A 20,960-nucleotide genomic window follows, 5' to 3' on the forward strand; every position below is an offset into this window, starting at 1 on the left:
TGTTTTAGTTATTTTATTTATCCAATTATTTATTAGCTATTTTTTTTTTTAAGTTATAAGGCTCATATGTAAAGAATATTTTATTTTTAAATAGCTTATTGTTTTACTATATTTCCCGCTTCCATTCCACACATATATACATTTTTATACCTTCATTTTTTATTAATTAATTGCATACTATTTTTTTTTAATTAAAAGGTATAATGATTTGAATAACAAATAAAATAAAACTATAAAGTGTAAAATATGCATAAGAATTTACATGTACTTTCTTTGTATATTGGAACTAATAAAATTTGTGGTTATTTTTGTAAAATATATTTTTATTATTTTAATTCTTTGAAAAAATAAATATAATTAAATTTTATCCAAAACGGCGTTGCTTGTTTTCCTTTGTATTATTATTTCATCGCCTTTTTTTTTATTGGTTAATTTTTCTTTTGTTTGTTTTTTCCTTTAAATGAGCAAACCTAAGATATTAATAAGCCAAATAAAAAATGTTACTGATATTAAAAAATGGAATTTAAAAGGAATTGAATCATGTAAAAAAAAAATATTTGGGTATGTTCAGGGTTTACCAGGTGAAAAAAACTGGGTTAAACCCTTAGTTGGTAAAAGTATGCAGAACTATTATTTTCCCTCGAAATATTTACACATGGACTTTAACATGAAAGAATATTTAAGATTGCAAACAGTTCGTTTTCAAAAAAAAGAAATTGATGATAGTTTAATAAATTTACAAAAATGTATAAATTTAATTATTGAAAATAAAGACAAAATAGATAACTTTTTATCAAATATTTCAAAAGAAATGCTTATTGAAAACCAAAGCTTAAAAGATTTTTATTTCTTATATTCATCAATCTTCCCTAGTAATAAATTTAAACACACATTAACACGTGAGGATATAAATGATTTAAAACTAGAAAATGAAAACTTCTCTTGGTTTGATAATATAAATTATTATAATGATTCAATAAAAACACAATTGGAAAATATTAATAATTTGGATAATAATGTTAACCTTTCCGGCACTGATGATATAAATATTTCGAATGAAGCCAAAGACGAGGACAATAAAAACACTGATTTATCAGATCATGAAAACAAAAATGAACTAAATATAGATGTTAATAAAGAAATGTGGGTAAACAAAAGAATTTATAAAAATATAATATTTACAAAAACAATGGGTAATTTAAAATTTAAAAAAATAATTCTAAGAGATCAACATGAGAAAAAAAAAACTGATAACGAAAATGAATGTGAAGAAAAAGTATATTACTTAGATTGTGATGTTAATATAGGTCTAGAAAATAAAAAGGAAAAAAGTAAAAAAGAAATAGAAGAACAAGAACAATCTACAAAACATTTACACAATTTATTAAATGAAAATGAAAGTTTAAGAAAAACTTTCTCAATAAGAAATCGATTCATTGATCCTTTATACTTAAGAAGAAGATATTCATTTATTGATAAATTAACCAAAAAGAAAATTAAAAAAGAAAAGTATAAAACATATAGAAAGCATTTTATACAACATGCTGATGAGAAAAAAATATGGCCAGATAATAAGGGATTACTAAACAAAATTTATCCTAATCCATTTTCTTGAAATATTTCTTTCAAAAAAATCATATGGAATTTAATAAGCCCTACAAATGCTATCTTTTTTGTTATATTTAACAAAATCAAAATTTTTTTTGTTTTTTTTTTTTTCCTTAATCGGTGATACATCCCAACATCGTATGCACAATTTTTTAATTTATTCATTCCCCGCTTCAATACGCTTATATTTTTTTTTGTTTCAATTTTGTATGTTTTTTACTTTTTATATTTTTCATTCCACTTGTTTTTTTGGATATTTCATTCTATTCATGCCCCTTTAAACTATAATTCAACTTATTTTTTAAAAAAACGATCTTAATATGTTTGACCAAATTATGATTATAATAAGGAAAATTGCTCGTTTTGATGGGGAATATTTATTATAGTGAAATAATAAAGTATAATAGTATATACTTTTGTGTATATATATAAAAACTAGATAGATATATGCGCATATATCAAGAAAAACGAATGCATACTGATAATAAGCATTATACATATTTACAATAAAAGGTGTATGTAGAAAATGGAAAAACTAAATGCGTACGCTAAAAAGTTTAATATTAATTATAGGGAAAGCTTGGATGGTCTAAATATTTCTCTTTTGAATAATCCTGTATTCAAATCAATGGGAAGTAAAAAATTTGATATTGATATGAATGATATAGAAGAGGAAATACAAAAACATGAAATAAATTTGGAACACACGCCTGACGAAAATTGGTCAAAGAACAAATCAAAGATAAATATATTAAACATACATTATAATGATAATCAGAAATTACTTTATTCTTTATTAGCTTTTTTAATAGAGAATAAAATTTATTCCTTCAAAGGCTATATAATATCAACATTTGTAATCAAAATAAATACTTCATATTATAGCGCTTGGATATATAGAAGGAAATGTTTGAAAAGGTTAAATTTAAATTATTTGAATGAGTTAGAATACACACGATTTATAATTAGTGAAAATATAAAAAGCTTCCAAAGTTGGTATCATAGAAGATGGCTAGTCGAATATATTTACAAATCTAATTTGAAAAAAAACAGAAAAACGAATGACCAAAAAGAGCAAAACGATGTTACACAAGTTGGCAAACCAATTGACGAAGAAATGAAAAAAAATGATTTTCAAACGGAGAAAGATGTATATTATAATGGCGATGACTTATTTGATGATGAACAAAATTTCTTATCTAGTGATGAAGACATTTGTAGCATTCATTCATCAAATGAGAATCATCATGAAAGTGTATTTATGAGTAATTTAGAAAATAGTGATCTTGAAATTGAGAAAGAAGATGTTTTATATGAAAATTTAAAAGACATAATTGATGATAGTACCTTTTTTAAAAACTCTTTACATAAAAACGAAGAAACACAAATTAATATTGATGAATTTTTATACAAAGAATTGTTATATACTAATTGTCACATATTTCTTGATACAAAAAATTATAACTCTTGGGCACATAAAACTTGGCTATTAAATAAGTTTTCAATGCTTACAAAAAATAAACATATTTATGATAAGTATAATATATTATTACATGAATATAATTATATAAATTATTTTTTAAAATGTGATATTTATAATAATTCTGTATGGGTATATAGACATTTTATTTTTACCAAATTAAAGCATATAAAAGATATAAATAAATTGGAAAAAGAAATTATATTCTGCTTAAATTATGGTATGCAATTTTATGACAATGAAGCGCTATTTAGCTACTTTATTAACATGCTTTTAAAATACATTAAGTTATGCCAAAAGATAAAAAAATTGCCACCCACTGAATCAAAAACAAATAAAGAAATAACATCATTAGAGGAAACTAGTGCATATAACATTTTTGAAATACCCATTGTTAACTTTGTTAAAAATAATTTAACAAAATTGGCAGCAAAGTCAAAATCCGTCCTGTTATTTCTAGCCCAACTTTATGCATACAATGGATCTCACTATGAGGAAGCACAAGTATATGAAAAAAATAGAACAAAAAAATAATAAATAACCATAAATTTTCATAATGTTTTTTTCTTTAATTTATTTATATAACTTATTATATTTAAAAATAAAAGCATTTCCAATGCATGCGTACGTATCTATATCAAAGGGTGAATGGGTTTACCCTTTAAATAGTTCATATGCTGTACATATTTATGATACAACTTGGACAATGCAATGTATAAATAAATACGCATATAACCAATGCTTACAAATTATTACATATTTTTTTTCTTTTTAGTGCTATAAACATCTCGAGAAAAACGACAATTTCAACGATTTTATATGGACCAATATAATTGAACAAATTTCAGAATGATAAAACATATTTATACAATTTTCCCAACTATACAACATTTACATACCCCCTATGATTTTACAATACTAGAAGAAATAAATCGAATAAAAAGGAAAAGACTTAATTTTTGAACAGTTTTCAAATATCCTTGTTTCATATATTATAATGTATATTATTCATATTAAAAAAATATGTACGAATTGTGTTACCACTTTCTTTTATGCGTTCATACATATTATAAATCCAAATAGGATATATAAAAGAAAAAATAGCTAAAAAATTTAAAAATATTCATATATATCTTATAAACGTATTAAAGAAAAAAAAACATGTATTTTTTTATAATTATTTTATGCAATGTATAAAATATATATATTCTACATTTAAATTTTGAGGCCAAAAAATTTTCAAAATTTGGAGGAAATTTATGGCTTAATTATTTAGGTGTAATGGGAATTTTTTTATTGTGATTATTTTTTAAGTCATTATAATTATATATATATATATATATATATATATATATAGATTTTAAAATATAATAAATAAACAAATAAAAGCTTAAAATTTGAAAATGCACTTATATATATATATATATATGTACGTATTAATAAATACCGCAGGGTAAATTTTGCAGTATTAAAAAATGTTCTTATTAGGTATATTGGCTATATATATGCAAAGAAGAAACAGGTATTTCAAAGGGGTTTAAAAAGTTATAAATTGTAAATATATGTATATATATAATATGTAGCATATTAAAGTATAAATAAATAATAAAAGGTATTAATATTTATTTATAATACCAGTGCCTTAATTTTTTTGAGTACATTTGGTTAAGGAATACATATACCTATATAAGCATATAATAACATATAATATCAGCAAAATATACTTTATTTAAGATACCTCATATATATATTTACAATACTGGTTTATTTTTCTTATTTCCATGTTGCAAAAATAATTTTTTTTAAATAAAAAAAAAAATTGTTTACAAATATTTATAACATGTTTAAGATAAAAATAATGTTACTAAAAAGTTAAATTCAAAAAAGAAAATAAAAATAAATAAGCATTTTAATATTTTATTTATATTAAATATAGAATAAATTGAAAACAAACGAATTGAGAATCTCTTGGAAAAATGGTAATAATTAAATAATATATATGTTAAAAAAAAAAAAGTAATATTATGAAAATTATGATAGTAATCCTAATGATACAAAAAAAATATGTATATGTAATTTCCTCATATATATCCATATTTATATTGTATTATATGGAATCTCACCATATCCAAAATTGCATATGAAAAAAAAAAGCAATTGAAGTATATGTGGGATAAATACTAAATCATATATACAAGCGTTGTTTTACCCATCTTCTTCCTTATGTGTGCTTTTCAAATTATATATATTTATTTTTTTCGGTTCTATGTAATATTGGAGCCTTGATATTGCATATACCCACATGTATATATACATACCATACATTTTTGCATTCTCTACTTCTATACGTTTACAGGGAAGAGTTCGTACTAAGACTATCAAAAGAGCCGCCAGGCAAATTGTCGAGAAATACTATGCTAAACTTACTCTCGACTTTCAAATAAATAAGAAAATAACAGAGGAAGTTGCAATCATACCATCAAAAAGAATGAAAAACAAGGTTGCTGGTTTCGTTACACATTTAATGAAAAGAATTCAAAAAGGACCAGTTAGAGGTATTAGTTTAAAACTTCAAGAAGAAGAAAGAGAAAGACGTTTGGATTTCGTACCTGAAAAATCTCAAATCGATGTTAATGTAATATATGTAGAACCTGATACTGTAAGAATGATTAAATCTTTGGGAATTAATATAAGCAACATGAAAATCCACAACCCAATGATTAATACAAATCACCAAAAACAAAACAGAATGAATACCCAATACTAAAATAGTGTATTAAATATGTAAATTACGCAATCTATGCATTTTTGTATATATGAATGTTGAAGTGGTAATAAAAAATTTTAAATATATCAGTAGATTTAGAAGAAAATTGCATCCAAGTTGAGATTTTTCGAAAAATAAAAATATACTATATAGAGAGAATAAACAAAATAGCACATTATTATGCTCGTAATTATTTTTTTTATCCTGCTCTTATATAACTGAATATTATGTGCATATATAAACAAGATATTTAAAATTTTTTTATCAACGTCTTACTTATGAATAAAATATTTTTATTCATGATTAACTTTTTTTACAAATGCATTTGAACTTTTAAATTAAAAATTATTTATTTAAAAATTATGCTAAAAAAATAATAACATTGCTTTATAGCAATAATAACAGTAGAAATGTGTGTAACATTTATGAAAACGATAATAATTGGGTATTGTCGTAACAAAATAATATTCACAAAAGCTAAATATTTATATGCAAATTATTATTTATAGTTCTTATACTATTTTATTATGATAGAATAAATTATCCTTTTTATTATTATTTCATTTTTTAAATGTTTTTTGTTTATATGTTGAAATGTATATTGTAAAATCAAAAAAAATCGAAAGGTAAAACATATACAATATATGTATGCATATATATAGAAAGTCCGACAAAGGTATATATATATACATTAACTATGCATATTTAGTTGAAAATGCTGCTATTTTTTATTACAAAAATTCAAATGGAAAATATATGTATTAAATAAATGATGGTATATATGAAAAATAATACACACAAACGTATTCATTTTAAGTGGATTGATCATCGCGTAATAAATAGGCAATCATTATATGCATAGTAACGAAAGGATGAATATATAAATTCAATACAATTCATTATGAATGTAAAATCGAATAAATTAATAATAACAATAATAATTATTTTGTTCGTTCTTTTTTGATGCTTTTGATAAACGGGGGCTAAATCATAGCTCGATATCATTTTTATTCAAGTCATCAAAGTTTAATTTTTGACCCCATAAATTTTCCCATATTTGTAAGAGATCATTTGTTGCGGTTTCAAAATGTGATGTTGCATCATAGGAGGATGTAACAAATATATTATCCTTTGGCTTTGGATTCGTGGATACATATAAGTCTGATATTTTAATAAATTTTTCGTCAATTGGTCCTAGCAATTCCAATGCCTTTTCAATTTCTTTCGTTGGGTTATTAGTTTCAACAGTAGCTGAAACAATGGCTATATATTTACCTTTATATGAAACACCATGTTGAAATGAAACTAAGTTAACATATATATCACTCTTTCTATTTAATTGATTTTGTGGTATAATAATTTGGCAACTATTAATATCATTTGTTTCTGGTATTGGATTACTTAATATACATATGCATCTAATAACTTGCCCAATCTTTTGAATTTTATTTTCTAAATGCATAACATAACTTGGATCACAAATGACCTTATCACAATATGCAACTTCTCCGTCACTGGATTTTATACCACATACTTGTTTATTATCATTATATATAAAATCAGTCACATTCTTATTAAGCATAAATGTACCTCCATTTATTGCACACATTCGTGAAAACCCTTCTGGTATTCCACCAAGTCCATATAATGGATATATAAATGGTGATTTACCAAAAGCTGAAATAGAATGCATGTATAATTTTATTCTTTCTAATGTTATATATGCTGGCTGTTTTAAATAATCATCATTTAAATATAATGCAACAGCATGTCCTAAGAAATCAATAGTTAACTGGCATAAATTAAAATACTTATATATATCCATCATGCTCAATCTATATGGGTCTAAGTTATCCCAAGTACTTTTATCATTAGCATTCCATTCACTAACATACTGGTAAAAATTTTTACATCGATTTTTTTCCATTAAGGACAATAATGGTGATACTAATGCTTCCATATCTGTTGATGGAACTTTATGTATAAATTTTTCCGAAAACAACAAACTTTTTTTTTGATGTTGATATACATAAGATCCTTCAACAACTAGCCATTCTAAATAATTTGTTACTCTTGTTTTTTTTAAAATTTTCACTAAATTTCCTCCAACTAAAATAAATTTGGGAATAAGATCAACATTCCAATGTCTGTTTTCTCCATATTTGCTTGGAATCATTTCACCTATAATAAAGGGAAAGAAAAAGAAATTATATTAGCTGTATACTATGGTGATACATCACTTTTAATAACCGTATCAAGCATAAAAGTATATGCATGCATATTTGCTATTTTTCAACAATTTTCCCTTTATATACACATATTCATTATGCTTATTTTTTTATTACGTGGCTTAAAGGTGTTATATAAGTTGGTTAAATTGAGAGAAGCAGTTTCTCCACCATAATATGGGTTTCTATCAAGAACTAGAATTTTTTTACCTGCATAATAAAAAAACAATATATATATTCCATGTTATGCTATGAAAATATGTATATACACATGTGCACAATTATGATGTAGAAATAAGTTAAGTCAATCAATTGCACAATATAGGCGGTAAGAATATCTAGAGATATATATCTCTAAGTATTTTTCCCTTGTTTTGCCTATGTGCCTCTATTTTTCTTTTCTACATTTTCAATGTATATGTATATTACCATAATGTGACAAAAGCCCACTTAGAATACATTCCTTAAGCCCTGTTCCCAAGATAATTACCTAAACATAAGAGTAATGATAAAATATTAGTATTCATATATATAACAGTATATACTTTTTATTAACATTGGATGCGAACTCTATGTATATATTCAAGAATATATAATGATAGAGTAATTTTGATGAGCAAATGGATGCTCTGAGGTATATAAAAAAATATGGGGGAATGCTTCATAAACTATGCTATTAATATGTATACATATATATTTTTTCTTTTTAAAGTTATTACATCATAATGCTCATTCATCTTATTCTGCTAATAATGCAACGTAACAAATTTTATAAATGTTTAGATTATCTTCTTATGTTTTTTTGATTCTATTATTCAATATTATTTGTGTATATTCTAGTAATATACTGAGTTTAATAAATTCTCCAAATTATTTGGTCATAGAAAAGGAAAAGTAATTTGAAAATAATACTGATTATTATAAATTTAAAATTGAAAAAATAAATAAAATATAATTAAAATAAAATAATAATAATAATATAATCCGAGTAAAATTATATTATATATACAAAAGTATAATACCGGTATTATTTGGTACAATATGCAATAATTAAAAACACATTACTATTATATATATGCTTAAATATTATATATATATATAAATACTTATTAAATACTATAATGCAAGCTACCATTGATATATTATAATTAAATATATTATATTTATTAGTTGACATAATATTTAATTGTACGATATGAATAAGACTAAAGATTATCACACTAAAAAAAAATAAAAAAAAACGCACATTATAACCCTACACATGCATAATAATTATTTTTTTTTATTTTTTGTGAGGAAACACTGTTATAAAATTATTTGTTTCTTCTAATTCCTACGATTTCTTTGATTTTTAATACTATAATACTTTTCTAGTTACTACTAAAATTACCATATTTCTTTATATAAAATATATGCATATATATATTATTTTTTTTTTCATTGATATGTTTCTTATAATATATAAAAAGGTAATGAACTTAATAAAAAATGTTTCGAATCAAATTAAATTATAAATTGATATTATTCGTACATGCCTATTTTCTTATATCCCTCCAAAGATTTAAGAGCCCTTACAAAATGCTTAAATAGGGCATTACTTGTGGATATTATATATATATTATACCCATATAAGGCCTATAATGTATTTACGGTATATTGGGATAGAATAATACTGCAACGAATCCGATCAGTGGTTTTATATATGCATACACACAACACTGTTCGTTTAAATATGTTCAATGCTAATTGTTTTCATTATGAAATTGAAATACCTTTTTTCTCTACCCCAACAATTATAAATAGATATATTTTACTTTAAAGAATACACATTTTTAAGCATTTTATTTCACACACAAAAAAATATATATAATATAGTATTAGCTGTTTGAAATTCTAATACAATGCCAAAAAAGTGATTATATTTCCTTTAAAAAATAATAAATTGCAAGTTTAAAATTATATTAAACAAATATAACGAGGTTTTTTCTATAAATTTGTATATAATGAATGAGTAAAACAAAGGTTAAATAATGTGAATATAAAAAAGCAAAAAATTAAACAAAAAAGGATAAAATAAGCTTCAAAAAAAAGATTATAAATTTAAATAATCTGAATTTGATTTTAAAAGTTTGGTCATTTGTTGTAATCGTCTAAGGAAAAAAAATTATTATATATTTATATTTTGTGCCATATGTAAATTAATGCATATATATATACACATGTAAACGTAAGCCATGAAAAAGAACTACAAATCATATTTATGTAATACAAAAAAAGGATATGTTTGCATGCTTATTTTATTATATATTTTTTTGTCTTTATCATTTCACTTACTCGTTTAAAAATGCGTTGGTGTAAAAGTAGCTATTTGCACAATCCCATATACATTTTTGTTCATTTGAGCTTAATTTATTTCCTATTTTTGGAACACATTTATTAAAACAAATATCCATGACTTTAACATTTTCCTTTTGTCTTTGTACTATTTCTTGTAAACCTAACAAAAGCTATTGTAGAAAATAAAAATATAAAAAATTATTTGTGTGTAATAGTTTGATGCCACTAAACATGCTTACATAATATACTGAAAAATGTAGGCTATTCGTAGTTGCATTTTTATCATTTCCTCTCCTAAGGAATGGAATTAAAAATACAAAAGCACGATGCCTATAGTGACATTTTTATATATTATTTTATCGAAGTAGGGCAATTAGAACATATATATACATGCATATATTCATTTTGTTGCGTACAGCTGCTCTCTGCTTATCATCAATATTATCCCCTGTTAAGGATGGGTCCATTGTTTGTTGTTTTTGATATAATTCCACTTGGTTACATATATATATTATATTCTTTTGAAAAGAATTATGTGTATGCTGATTTATTTATCGATGATATGTCGTTATAGAATATTTTACACTATCTTAAAGGTTAAAACAATATTGGGAACTTAACAAACTTGAACATATTAATATGCCCCTTATATTTCTTATAAAATTCCTTATTTTTATTATAGTAAAAATAATAACGATAATACAAATATTAACAAATTTTATGAAACTTTAAATTTTTATTTATTTCAAAATAAGTAAACTGATTTTTTTTGTACTTAAATAATGGCATTTTATTTTCAAAAAAATTACATAATTACAGGAATATATATACTTTTTTCCATTCTTTATTTGGAAAACATTAAAGTTTTGAAAATTCATTTCTCTTAATATATTTTACATAAATTATTGTTCAATTATTCTAACAACATATATAATGCGCATATTAGTGCTATATGGAAATTAACGACTATGGATGATGCTTAAGCAAATTTTTTTTTTCTTTACCCCCCTTTTTAAACAAATCATTGAATATAAAATAAAAAAAGAGATACATGATAAAATATCAACTTATTAAGCGAAAGTAAAATATATATAACCATATTGTTGGGAAAATACATTTCATATTTTCATAAGAACATCATTTTATTTATATCTTAAGGAGAAACTGTTGAAACCAGAAGTATTCATATACATATGTATACGCTTGAGGAAAAAAGACTGTTATATATAACCATGACTAAACTTTTTGCATATTTTAAACCTTATAGCAGTAAATATTTTTTAAATACCACGCTGTGATAACATATAAGATTGTGTATAATATATTATATGCGACTAATAGAAATATCTTCATAGAAAAACCCTCAAAAGCATAAGTTATGATTATAATAGAGGAAAATTTGATAAATAAAATTGAAAATAGTTATATATTCTATTACACATAAGTCCGCATATATATATTATATGATTAAAGGTGTATCTTAAAGGGTTACTACGGGAAACGGTTAGTTTTATTCATATGCTTTAAGAAAAAATTGTCATAGCAAATGACAAGAAAAAAACATAATAGTTAAACGAAGAAAAAATAAAATAAATAAAAAGAAGTTTTACATGAAAAATTTGTAAAAAATTAATATATTTCTTCGGTGAAATTAAAAAAAAATAATAATAAATTACTCACATTTTTTTTTAAATCGCACAAATATTTCCTATCATATATTTGATAATGCATAATAAACACATGCATATATAGTTATATTTTTCTTACATATTTCTAAAATAAACGGAAAAAATATTATTAGGAATGTATCATTAGAATTGCAATAAAAGAAACAATTTATATGAATACTTTTGTGTAATAGTATTTATAAAAAAAAAATATGAAAGATATAATAATGTGAAAGGAGTTTTTTTTTACTCCAATTAATTTTTTATTTGAATATAAAAAAAGAAAGAAGAACGAACAAAAGAAAAAACAAGGATAGTTTACACCCCACTATAAGCAAAAAAAACGATATATTTGCCTTTATAGTATAAATACATTACAGGGAATATATAAGAGGCAAAAGGAGTAATCAGTACAATAATATTCCTAAAAAAAAATTAATGAGTATAATTAAATAAGGATCAACGGGAAAAAAATAAAGAGTGTGAACAATATGGATGTGATATATAGAAATATAACAAATAAATATTTTGACTACAGACGAGAAATAAAAAGAAAAAGAAATCGATTTAAATTATCGGCATATGAAGAACTATATGATAATGATTCAGGTAGAGAAAATTTGCTAAAAAATGAAGACATTGAAATGCAAGAAGAAAGTATGCTACCCCCATATTGGATCGAAACAACGGAAGAATGTACAGAAGATATAAATAATATAAAAACAAAGTTATTAGAATTACAAAGATTACAAAAAAATAAACTTTATAATGTTTTAAATAATGATGAAAAATTATCAGAAGAAATATCACAAATGTCAACTGATATAACTATGCTAATAAAAAAATGTGAACAAAAAATTCACATGATATCTAATGATAGTAATTATGATGTGAATAATGAAAACTATATTATTGAGAAGCTCAAAAAAAATGCAAAAAGCAGTTTAATTTCTCAATTACAATATATTTCTAAATCTTTTCAAAAAAAACAAAATAATTATATAAAGGAATATAAAAAATTGACAAATAATTGTGATCAAGTTGAGCAATATCAAAATGATACACCCCATAAAACTTATAACCAACAAAATTCAGACCTATTCATGCAAGGGATAATAAACGAAGAATATAACATGCATGAACAGCAAAGCCTATACGAACAACCAAATCAAGTCAACTTACTAAACATTAATAAAAGAAATAGTGATCTACAACAAATTGCCAATACAGTAATCGATTTACATAACATTTTTAAAGAATTATCAGTTATGTTAGTTGATCAGGGGTCCTTATTAGATCAAATTGATTATAACATAGATATGTCTTTAGATAAAAGTGAAAAAGGTTTATATCAGTTAAAAAAATTAGAAAAAGAAGAAAATGGTAAAATAGCAGCACGATGTGTTTCATTTTTAACAACTCTAATTTTTGTTCTCTTGATATTAATCATTTTGAAACATTTGTATTGATACTTTGTATTCATATATATTTCGATATTGATGTATTTTATTTTTATTGATTTTTTTTCTCTTCACGATTTTTCTATAAATTTTTTAATATATTTTATTTTTTTCGTTACACACATTTGTTTCACATTATTTCATGTGTTAGCACATGGAATAGCAATTTTGGAAACCGAGAGAATCATGTCTATATGCACATATAGCAGACATAAATGTTCCTCGTATGCATTTGCCACCTTTGTTTAAATTTATTTACCTCATATATTATCCAATGCACATAATGCTTAATTTAGTGATCAAAAATATTATTTTAAATTCGGCCGATTTTAAGCATGTATATGTTTACTATTTTTGTATGAACAATTTTATTATCGTCTTGAAAGACGCTATTTCATCTCGTATTCCATTTCATATATCAACAAAACAAACATTCGTAAATTCACATTTCAACCGCATACACACATATGTATTTTCCATGATTATACGGGCAAATACAATATGCTCCGTTTTTTCAAACCATTCCTTAATAAATATATGTAATTTTTTTAAAGCACTAAAAAATATTATTTATAATAGTTTTAGTTTGATTTATATAATTTTTTATGGGGGGATGAAAAAAAAAAACATTTTTAATGATGACTATTTTCAATATAATATTTTTTGGAAAATAAAGAGACAGTGTTATACAAAAAAAAATAAATACATGCGAATGCTATAGCATGTTTAAAGTGAAATAAAAAGTGCTAGTTATGTAACTGAACACGTACAAAAAAATGGTGATTCAAATAAATGAAGTGGGTAAACCAAATTTCTTGAAATCCTCATCGATATCGTCGTTGTGATCTAGGGCATTGTATTGTTCTTGTTTTTTTTTTTGTTTTTCCAATTTTTTAAGAAGTTTTTTTTCTTTTCTCTTATGCATTTTTTTTTCTTCTAATTCTTGTAACTCTTTTATTCCTTTTTTAGCTTCTTCATATAGATCTTTTTCAATATTTTCTTGAGATTTATTATTTTTTTTTTCTTTAAGTAAACTTAATTTTTTTTTAACATCATCTAATGTCACATTTTTTACTTTCATACTATATCCTAACATTCTATTATGATTTTTCCCATTAATATGATCTAAATATGTTTGCGAATCTTTCAAAGTACAATCACATATTTTACAATAATATCCTCCTTGTTCTTCTTTAGTTGTTTTTTGAGTAATAATTTGAACTTTTCCTAAATTTTTTTCTAATGATAAATTTTCTGTTCTTTCTTCTAATAATTTCCTTTCGGATGGATCAGGAGGGACAATTTTATTTTTTTTTTTTAAATCTGGAAACAGTTTTAATATTAACTCGTCTTCTTCATTTTGGTTTTGTTCATTTGAATCTTTTTCCTTTAAAGATTTTTCGTCTAATAATTTTTGATAATATTCTTTATCCCAAACTTTTCGTCCATAATTATCGACATTTGATTTTCCTTTGCCCTCATTTTCATAAAATTTGTCTTTTCTTTTGTTGTAATCACTATTATTATAAGGATTGCTTCTTTTTTTATTATTCATTGTTTTGTTTTTTATGAAAAAATTCTGAAATTTTACAATATATCGATTTTAACAACTCTCTATACAGTAACAATTAATTACAATGAAATTGCAACTAAAATATATTGGAAAATATTCATTATATTTTTTAAAAGGTTATATAATTTTTATAAAACATTACAACGGAGAAAAGAAAAAATATAGTATGTGATTATATAGCTCGACTACATTATGGATATAATTGTGTTAAATATTAAATTTCATCATTTTTTTTTAATATTAATATACATTTCTAATTTTAACGAAAATTATATTATAATTTCTTAGCATTATAAATATATTTTATAGAGTTATATTTATGGAATTATGAGTAATTGCACAAAATTTTTATATAAAAATTATTTATTTTATTCATATATATTTTTTGATGTCCTTATAATTTCCATGGAATCGATTTTTTTTCCTTTTTTTTCACTTTCTTTATATACCTGAAAGAAAAATATAAAATATGAATGCTGTAATTGATAATGAGAGAAACTAAAATTAATAAAATAGTAATAGAACAAAGATATGCCATAATAAAACAATTACACATATCACCGTAAAAATTATTTCAATTGAATATAATTTAAGAATTTCGCTAAACTTTTTAATAACTTCGCACAGAAGCATCTAACATACACCAAAATTAAGTTTTCAAAAATTAAACGAATTATACATAATATAGAATTACAAAAAATAAAAGAAAAAAAAACAACACAACCAGAGAAAAGCAAAAAAAAAGTCCAAAAATAAAGTGATAATAATCCATCTTCGTCAAAAAGCTAAAAATGTGATTTAAAAAGGAAGAGAAGCTACTGAATGAAAGACTGTTTTATTATTTGTTTGGATGTATATATATATCATTAAAAACAATAAAATGGGTACTGCGATCAACACAAATATATATTTAGAACCTTATAACAACTTATTAGACATAAAATATATTCCGTATGCAGTTTTTTTATTTTCAATACTTTCTTTTGTAAGTATTATTGTTTTGCTTGATTATATGCATCAAACAAAAAAAATTAAAAATCACAAAGTGGGTGTATTAATGTGTTTCATAACCTCAGTTAATTTAGGGCTTTCGATTTTTTTTTTATTGATATACTTTAATATATGTTTGTGATACTCTCTCAAAACAGAGTATGCATTTTTATTTGTTCGCAGTGTTTATAACGCAACATACTTTAAGTACAATACTATAAGAGTCAAAATTATGTACAACTTTTTGTGTTTTTTCATGTGTATCTTCATTAAAATTGCAAATTGACATTTTTAAGAAAACAAACTATCGAAATTGGCAAATTTATAAAATATACAATGCTTTGGTTCCTATATTAGCATTTATTTATAGGTACATTTTTATCCTTTTATTTATAATAAAATATTGATCAGAAAATTAAACACATAAAAAACGTTATTTCACTTAAATACTTATTTAGACTTGTAATAAAGAATGGCATATTCAATTGTACCTTAAGCATGTAGTACCATGAAATATATTGTATAAATATATTTTTAGAATAATTCTTGTATTAATCAAATATCATACTTTTATGTGCTATGTAAACATGTTCGTTGGTGTGCATATGAAATATGATTTATTCTATGTTTATAAAAAGAAAAAATTTCAAATATAACAAGAAAAAAATATCTAAATAATAAAATTAAAAACTGAAATAAAACAAATATAAAAATCATAAAATATGAATTTAATTAACTTAGAAATGTAAGAATTTAAATTGCTATATGCATAAATAAATTAAAACAAGTCATGATTATTATGCTTTGCTAACTTAATAACAACAAAACATCTTCTTAATGTCACTCATTTTTCTTGTGTAATATATTGATGTTCCATCCTGACAAGTTGTATAAAGAAAAAAAAGATATAACAAGAATGTAACATAAGTTAGTGGCATATTTCCACACTTGGCTCGTATTAATAATAGCATTATATATTTGAGAGAATATATAAATAGCTCATATATATGCAACACTATACGATGGTAGGTGTATATTCAATTTATATTTTTTTTATACCTGCAAGTATTCGATTCGATATAATAATCTATCCTTTTTCGATGGTTTTCCATTCATAACCGATTTGTCAAAAGAGCTTGAGGTTTCATATATTATATTCGAAGAGTTTAAAAGGTTATCGATGTGATCCCGGGTAATATTAGTTTCTTCATAATTTTTATTTCCCATTTTGTATATTTATATATATGTGTAAAATTATATTTTTGTTTGTTGATTTTAATAGATCACCGGAACTTTTGTTTCGTAATATATCATTTATTTTAACCAAAACGAGAAAGTTTGATAAAAAGAAATTATATAACAAAAATAAAATATTAAAAGTTTGGGTATAAAAAATATTAATATAATATAAGAAATATATATTTGTCTAATTTAATCATATCAAATAATTTATTGGTATATATATGTATATTTATTTTTTAAAATGTCTTATATAAATTTATCAGCAATCTAGCTTTTTTTTGTTAAATTATGTATGTTGGAAAATAAAGCCTATTTCTATAATAAAAAAATACATAATATTCTGAACAGTCATATTTTTTTGTGAAACATGCGAATATTATTTTTTTTTGTAGGTAGCTTTTAAATAACTTTAAGTCTTTTTCGCTATTTATGTGATTAATATACATATTTATAAATGCTTGCATGTAATTAAACTTATTATTTCGACAAATTGCTTTATAGTTGTCATACCATTTTAAAGAGCTTTCTATAATGCCGAGCAACAATTTTCTCTTATTTTTTTTCGGAAGTACAACGCATAAATAGGCACTATATATTAAATATTTTAAGCTAATTATAGCATGCCTAACATAAAAATGTTTTAAATACTATCACAACTGCATTATAATATAACATTATTTTACATTTTCTAAAATTCGCACAATATGGTTACATTTTTTGTATTTTCATTTTCTCTCCAATGTGATTATAATATATTTTTTTTATTAAAGCCCATTGCCAAAATGTGTGTAAAATTACAATTTGAAAAGATAATCGTTAGCTATTTTTTTTAGAAAAAAAATTTAATAGCTAGTAAAAAAAAAATAAATAAACGCTTGATATTGTATTATTATGAAAAGTTTTTATATTCATACATACGTGTGTAAATCTACATGTATATAATGCTGTAAGTTTACTAAACATTATTAATAAATTATATATGTAAAATAAACGGAAAATGCAAGGAAAAAATGTAAAACAAATAAAAAAAATGTATATATGATCTCCATCAATGGAGAAAACTAAAATAAGGTGGTGTAATTCATGTCTTATAAATATGTTGTAAATAAAGTAAATTAGCAAATGCCCATTTCTTAAAAATATATATAATCATATTAAAAAAAGGTAAATATTTCAAAATAAAATTGATTTCATCCTAACACAAATTATTATTTGTAGAAAGTCTTTAATAGTTAGGATTATCAATTTTATAAAATACCATAATAATTCTTATATAAAGATTATTGGGTAACCTTTAATATGTTATATGGTGATATCTGTCAAACTATGAGAACTATAAAATTAAATAAATAAACATATATTAAAATAATAAAAAAATAAAGATATATTTTCGATATAATTATATTTCTATTTTGCTTATATATACTTGCCGTAACACGCTATATTATGTTAGTTCATTCTTTCTTTTTATTGTTTTACTTTTATTAAAATTATTATCATTTTTGTTTTATATAATACATTCCAACTATTAAGTTGTAGCTTGCACATAAATGTATCATAGTTACGGTGTTGCATGCATATATGTATACGAATGGCAATATAGATATATTATCATTCTACAATAATATAGCTTTTTTATAACTAAAACACCTAAATGTTTTGTACGAATTAAAATGTATAACTCTTTATAGTTGCGTTTTGTTTTTCGTGTAATACCAATACTTATGTCATTTCTCCAATTAGTTCTTTTAATTCTTCATCATCAGACTAAAAATGGAAATATAAAATAAATAACATATATTTTCCAAGTATAAGTTTGCATATAAAATATATTTATAATTGCATGCATAACAATGGGCATTTCTAATAATTTATACCTCTTCATTAGCTTTAGTAGCTTGCTTTACAGTGCTACTTGTAGAAAAGTTTTCTTTATCTGAAAAAAAGTGAATGAAAAAAATCATTAGCAAATAAATCAACGACTCAATTGCGTAATATAAAAAAACAAAAGACACTAAAAGTGCTTTATTTATACCAATTGCTACTTCAGAAATACTATTAACTGGGGTATCTGCAAAAAAAAATATATACATATTGTTTTTGTTGCTATATATTTTAATTGATTAGAATAAAATGATAAATATAATTTACTAATTTTTTCTTGGATTGATTGTTCTTTTAGCAAATTAAGCTCTTTGTCGATTTCATCCTAAAGAAAAACAAATAAACAATATGTGTGTAGATCTTTATGCATATGTGCTCTTTTTTTTGAATGGTTATGAGAAAATATCAAATTCTGAATTATAATATGGTCACTCATAATTTATAAAAATAAATTCATATACTAATAATTATAATATAAAAATTTATTTATAATATTGTGAGAAAACTTACATCATCCACATTATTTAATGGATTAAAACACAAGGCTTGATTTATTTCTTCTTGTATATCCTTGTGCTCCTGTAGAGTATCTATAATTTTCTCTACTTTTTGTGTGTTTCTGTGATTAAAAGAGAAAGAAATAAATTTTATGTGTTTTACAGTAAGATGATAGGGAATTATTTTATATAATATAAATGGTAAGGCATTTGCCAATATAAAATATAGAAGACATCATTATCAATAGTATAATAGAATATGACTTTCATCAATATGTATGTATATATTTTGCGTACATTTCATTATTAAATTTTTTGTGGGTATTAGCAGCATAAGATAATGCATTAACAGCAATTTTGTGTAAGTGCATATTTTCTAGATTTATCATATTGTCTTCTAGTGTTAATCTATTATTTAGAATGTTTTCTATTTCCTGTTCATATAATTTTTTTCGTTTTAATAATATTTTCGCATTATTCATTTGATTTTGTTGGACCTTTTGCTTTACTTCCAAATCAAGTTGCTATAATTATGGTAGAAGGGGAAAAGACAAAGGAAATACATTAAAATTGATATATTTTTTACATTATATTTGATTAACTCAACAAAATGAAATGCAAATTAAGATATGATCAAAGGATATATGTCTTTCTGCTTCACACACACTTTTTCTCATATATATATATGTGTGTGCGTTTTGACAAAATGGTTATGTATGCAACTGTCCTATAAGACCACATACACAATAGAGAAACTATTAAATATATACATATTTTTTACTGTCTTTTCAAGGTTTACCTTAATTTTCTTTTCAACCTGAGCCTGCTTTTTTTCCAAAGCATCAATTGCTTCTCTGTTTTTTAAAATAGCTTTGTATATTTCATCCTGCAATGGAAAAAGGCAATGGTAATAAAAAAATTAATTATAGTCAGCAAAAAAAATATATGTGTATATAATGTTTATATGTGATTATATGCATATATGCTGATACGAATACAACTATCTTACATTGTTTTTTTTTTTATTATCAATATATTCAGAACTATTTTTCTTTTTGCTAAACCAAAATCTCATTTTAAAAATATATATAATATTTTTAATTGCAATAAAAAATATTTTTCAATTTACAAAGTAACAGGAAATTTTCCATAAAAGAGAAAACGTAAAAAATGAAAAAAAAAATAAACGCAAACGAAAAGGACGATAAAAAATTATAAACATAAGTC

General features: G+C 22.8%; 10 protein-coding genes across 10 annotated transcripts; 5 read left to right on the plus strand and 5 right to left on the minus strand.

The window, feature by feature from the left end:
• Positions 1-460: 460 nt before the first annotated feature.
• On the plus strand, positions 461-1,615 carry PCHAS_1458200 (conserved protein, unknown function; the record flags this gene model as incomplete). The annotated part of the gene is made up of 1 exon (XM_016799823.1): positions 461-1,615. One exon carries the CDS (start codon positions 461-463, stop codon positions 1,613-1,615), a length of 1,155 nt encoding a protein of 384 aa, XP_016655064.1.
• A 519-nt stretch (positions 1,616-2,134) lies between these two features.
• Positions 2,135-3,941, plus strand: PCHAS_1458300 (protein farnesyltransferase subunit alpha, putative; the record flags this gene model as incomplete). The annotated part of the gene is made up of 2 exons (XM_016799824.1): positions 2,135-3,592; positions 3,864-3,941. The coding sequence occupies 2 exons, from the start codon at positions 2,135-2,137 to the stop codon at positions 3,939-3,941; spliced, it is 1,536 nt and encodes a 511-aa protein (XP_016655065.1).
• A 1,123-nt stretch (positions 3,942-5,064) lies between these two features.
• PCHAS_1458400 (40S ribosomal protein S17, putative) lies at positions 5,065-5,855 on the plus strand (the record flags this gene model as incomplete). The annotated part of the gene is made up of 2 exons (XM_016799825.1): positions 5,065-5,067; positions 5,445-5,855. The coding sequence occupies 2 exons, from the start codon at positions 5,065-5,067 to the stop codon at positions 5,853-5,855; spliced, it is 414 nt and encodes a 137-aa protein (XP_016655066.1).
• A 988-nt stretch (positions 5,856-6,843) lies between these two features.
• Positions 6,844-8,820, minus strand: PCHAS_1458500 (rab specific GDP dissociation inhibitor, putative; the record flags this gene model as incomplete). Its single annotated transcript, XM_016799826.1, has 4 exons — positions 6,844-8,036; positions 8,201-8,293; positions 8,513-8,573; positions 8,803-8,820. The coding sequence occupies 4 exons, from the start codon at positions 8,818-8,820 to the stop codon at positions 6,844-6,846; spliced, it is 1,365 nt and encodes a 454-aa protein (XP_016655067.1).
• Positions 8,821-10,175: 1,355 nt separating this feature from the next.
• Positions 10,176-10,887, minus strand: PCHAS_1458600 (mitochondrial import inner membrane translocase subunit TIM13, putative; the record flags this gene model as incomplete). Its single annotated transcript, XM_016799827.1, has 3 exons — positions 10,176-10,233; positions 10,418-10,590; positions 10,837-10,887. 3 exons carry the CDS (start codon positions 10,885-10,887, stop codon positions 10,176-10,178), a joined length of 282 nt encoding a protein of 93 aa, XP_016655068.1.
• A 1,691-nt stretch (positions 10,888-12,578) lies between these two features.
• On the plus strand, positions 12,579-13,556 carry PCHAS_1458700 (SNARE protein, putative; the record flags this gene model as incomplete). Its single annotated transcript, XM_734967.2, has 1 exon — positions 12,579-13,556. One exon carries the CDS (start codon positions 12,579-12,581, stop codon positions 13,554-13,556), a length of 978 nt encoding a protein of 325 aa, XP_740060.2.
• A 775-nt stretch (positions 13,557-14,331) lies between these two features.
• Positions 14,332-15,102, minus strand: PCHAS_1458800 (zinc finger protein, putative; the record flags this gene model as incomplete). The annotated part of the gene is made up of 1 exon (XM_734968.2): positions 14,332-15,102. One exon carries the CDS (start codon positions 15,100-15,102, stop codon positions 14,332-14,334), a length of 771 nt encoding a protein of 256 aa, XP_740061.2.
• Positions 15,103-16,000: 898 nt separating this feature from the next.
• On the plus strand, positions 16,001-16,252 carry PCHAS_1458900 (dolichyl-diphosphooligosaccharide--protein glycosyltransferase subunit OST5, putative; the record flags this gene model as incomplete). The annotated part of the gene is made up of 1 exon (XM_016799828.1): positions 16,001-16,252. The coding sequence occupies one exon, from the start codon at positions 16,001-16,003 to the stop codon at positions 16,250-16,252; it is 252 nt and encodes an 83-aa protein (XP_016655069.1).
• Positions 16,253-16,922: 670 nt separating this feature from the next.
• On the minus strand, positions 16,923-17,337 carry PCHAS_1459000 (conserved Plasmodium protein, unknown function; the record flags this gene model as incomplete). The annotated part of the gene is made up of 2 exons (XM_016799829.1): positions 16,923-16,988; positions 17,170-17,337. 2 exons carry the CDS (start codon positions 17,335-17,337, stop codon positions 16,923-16,925), a joined length of 234 nt encoding a protein of 77 aa, XP_016655070.1.
• A 1,737-nt stretch (positions 17,338-19,074) lies between these two features.
• On the minus strand, positions 19,075-20,808 carry PCHAS_1459100 (vacuolar-sorting protein SNF7, putative; the record flags this gene model as incomplete). Its single annotated transcript, XM_016799830.1, has 8 exons — positions 19,075-19,119; positions 19,230-19,288; positions 19,388-19,423; positions 19,504-19,561; positions 19,747-19,855; positions 20,031-20,257; positions 20,533-20,619; positions 20,743-20,808. The coding sequence occupies 8 exons, from the start codon at positions 20,806-20,808 to the stop codon at positions 19,075-19,077; spliced, it is 687 nt and encodes a 228-aa protein (XP_016655071.1).
• Positions 20,809-20,960: the final 152 nt, after the last annotated feature.

The sequence above is a fragment of the Plasmodium chabaudi genome (assembly GCF_900002335.3).
Source record: "Plasmodium chabaudi chabaudi strain AS genome assembly, chromosome: 14".
NCBI lineage: Eukaryota > Apicomplexa > Aconoidasida > Haemosporida > Plasmodiidae > Plasmodium > Plasmodium chabaudi.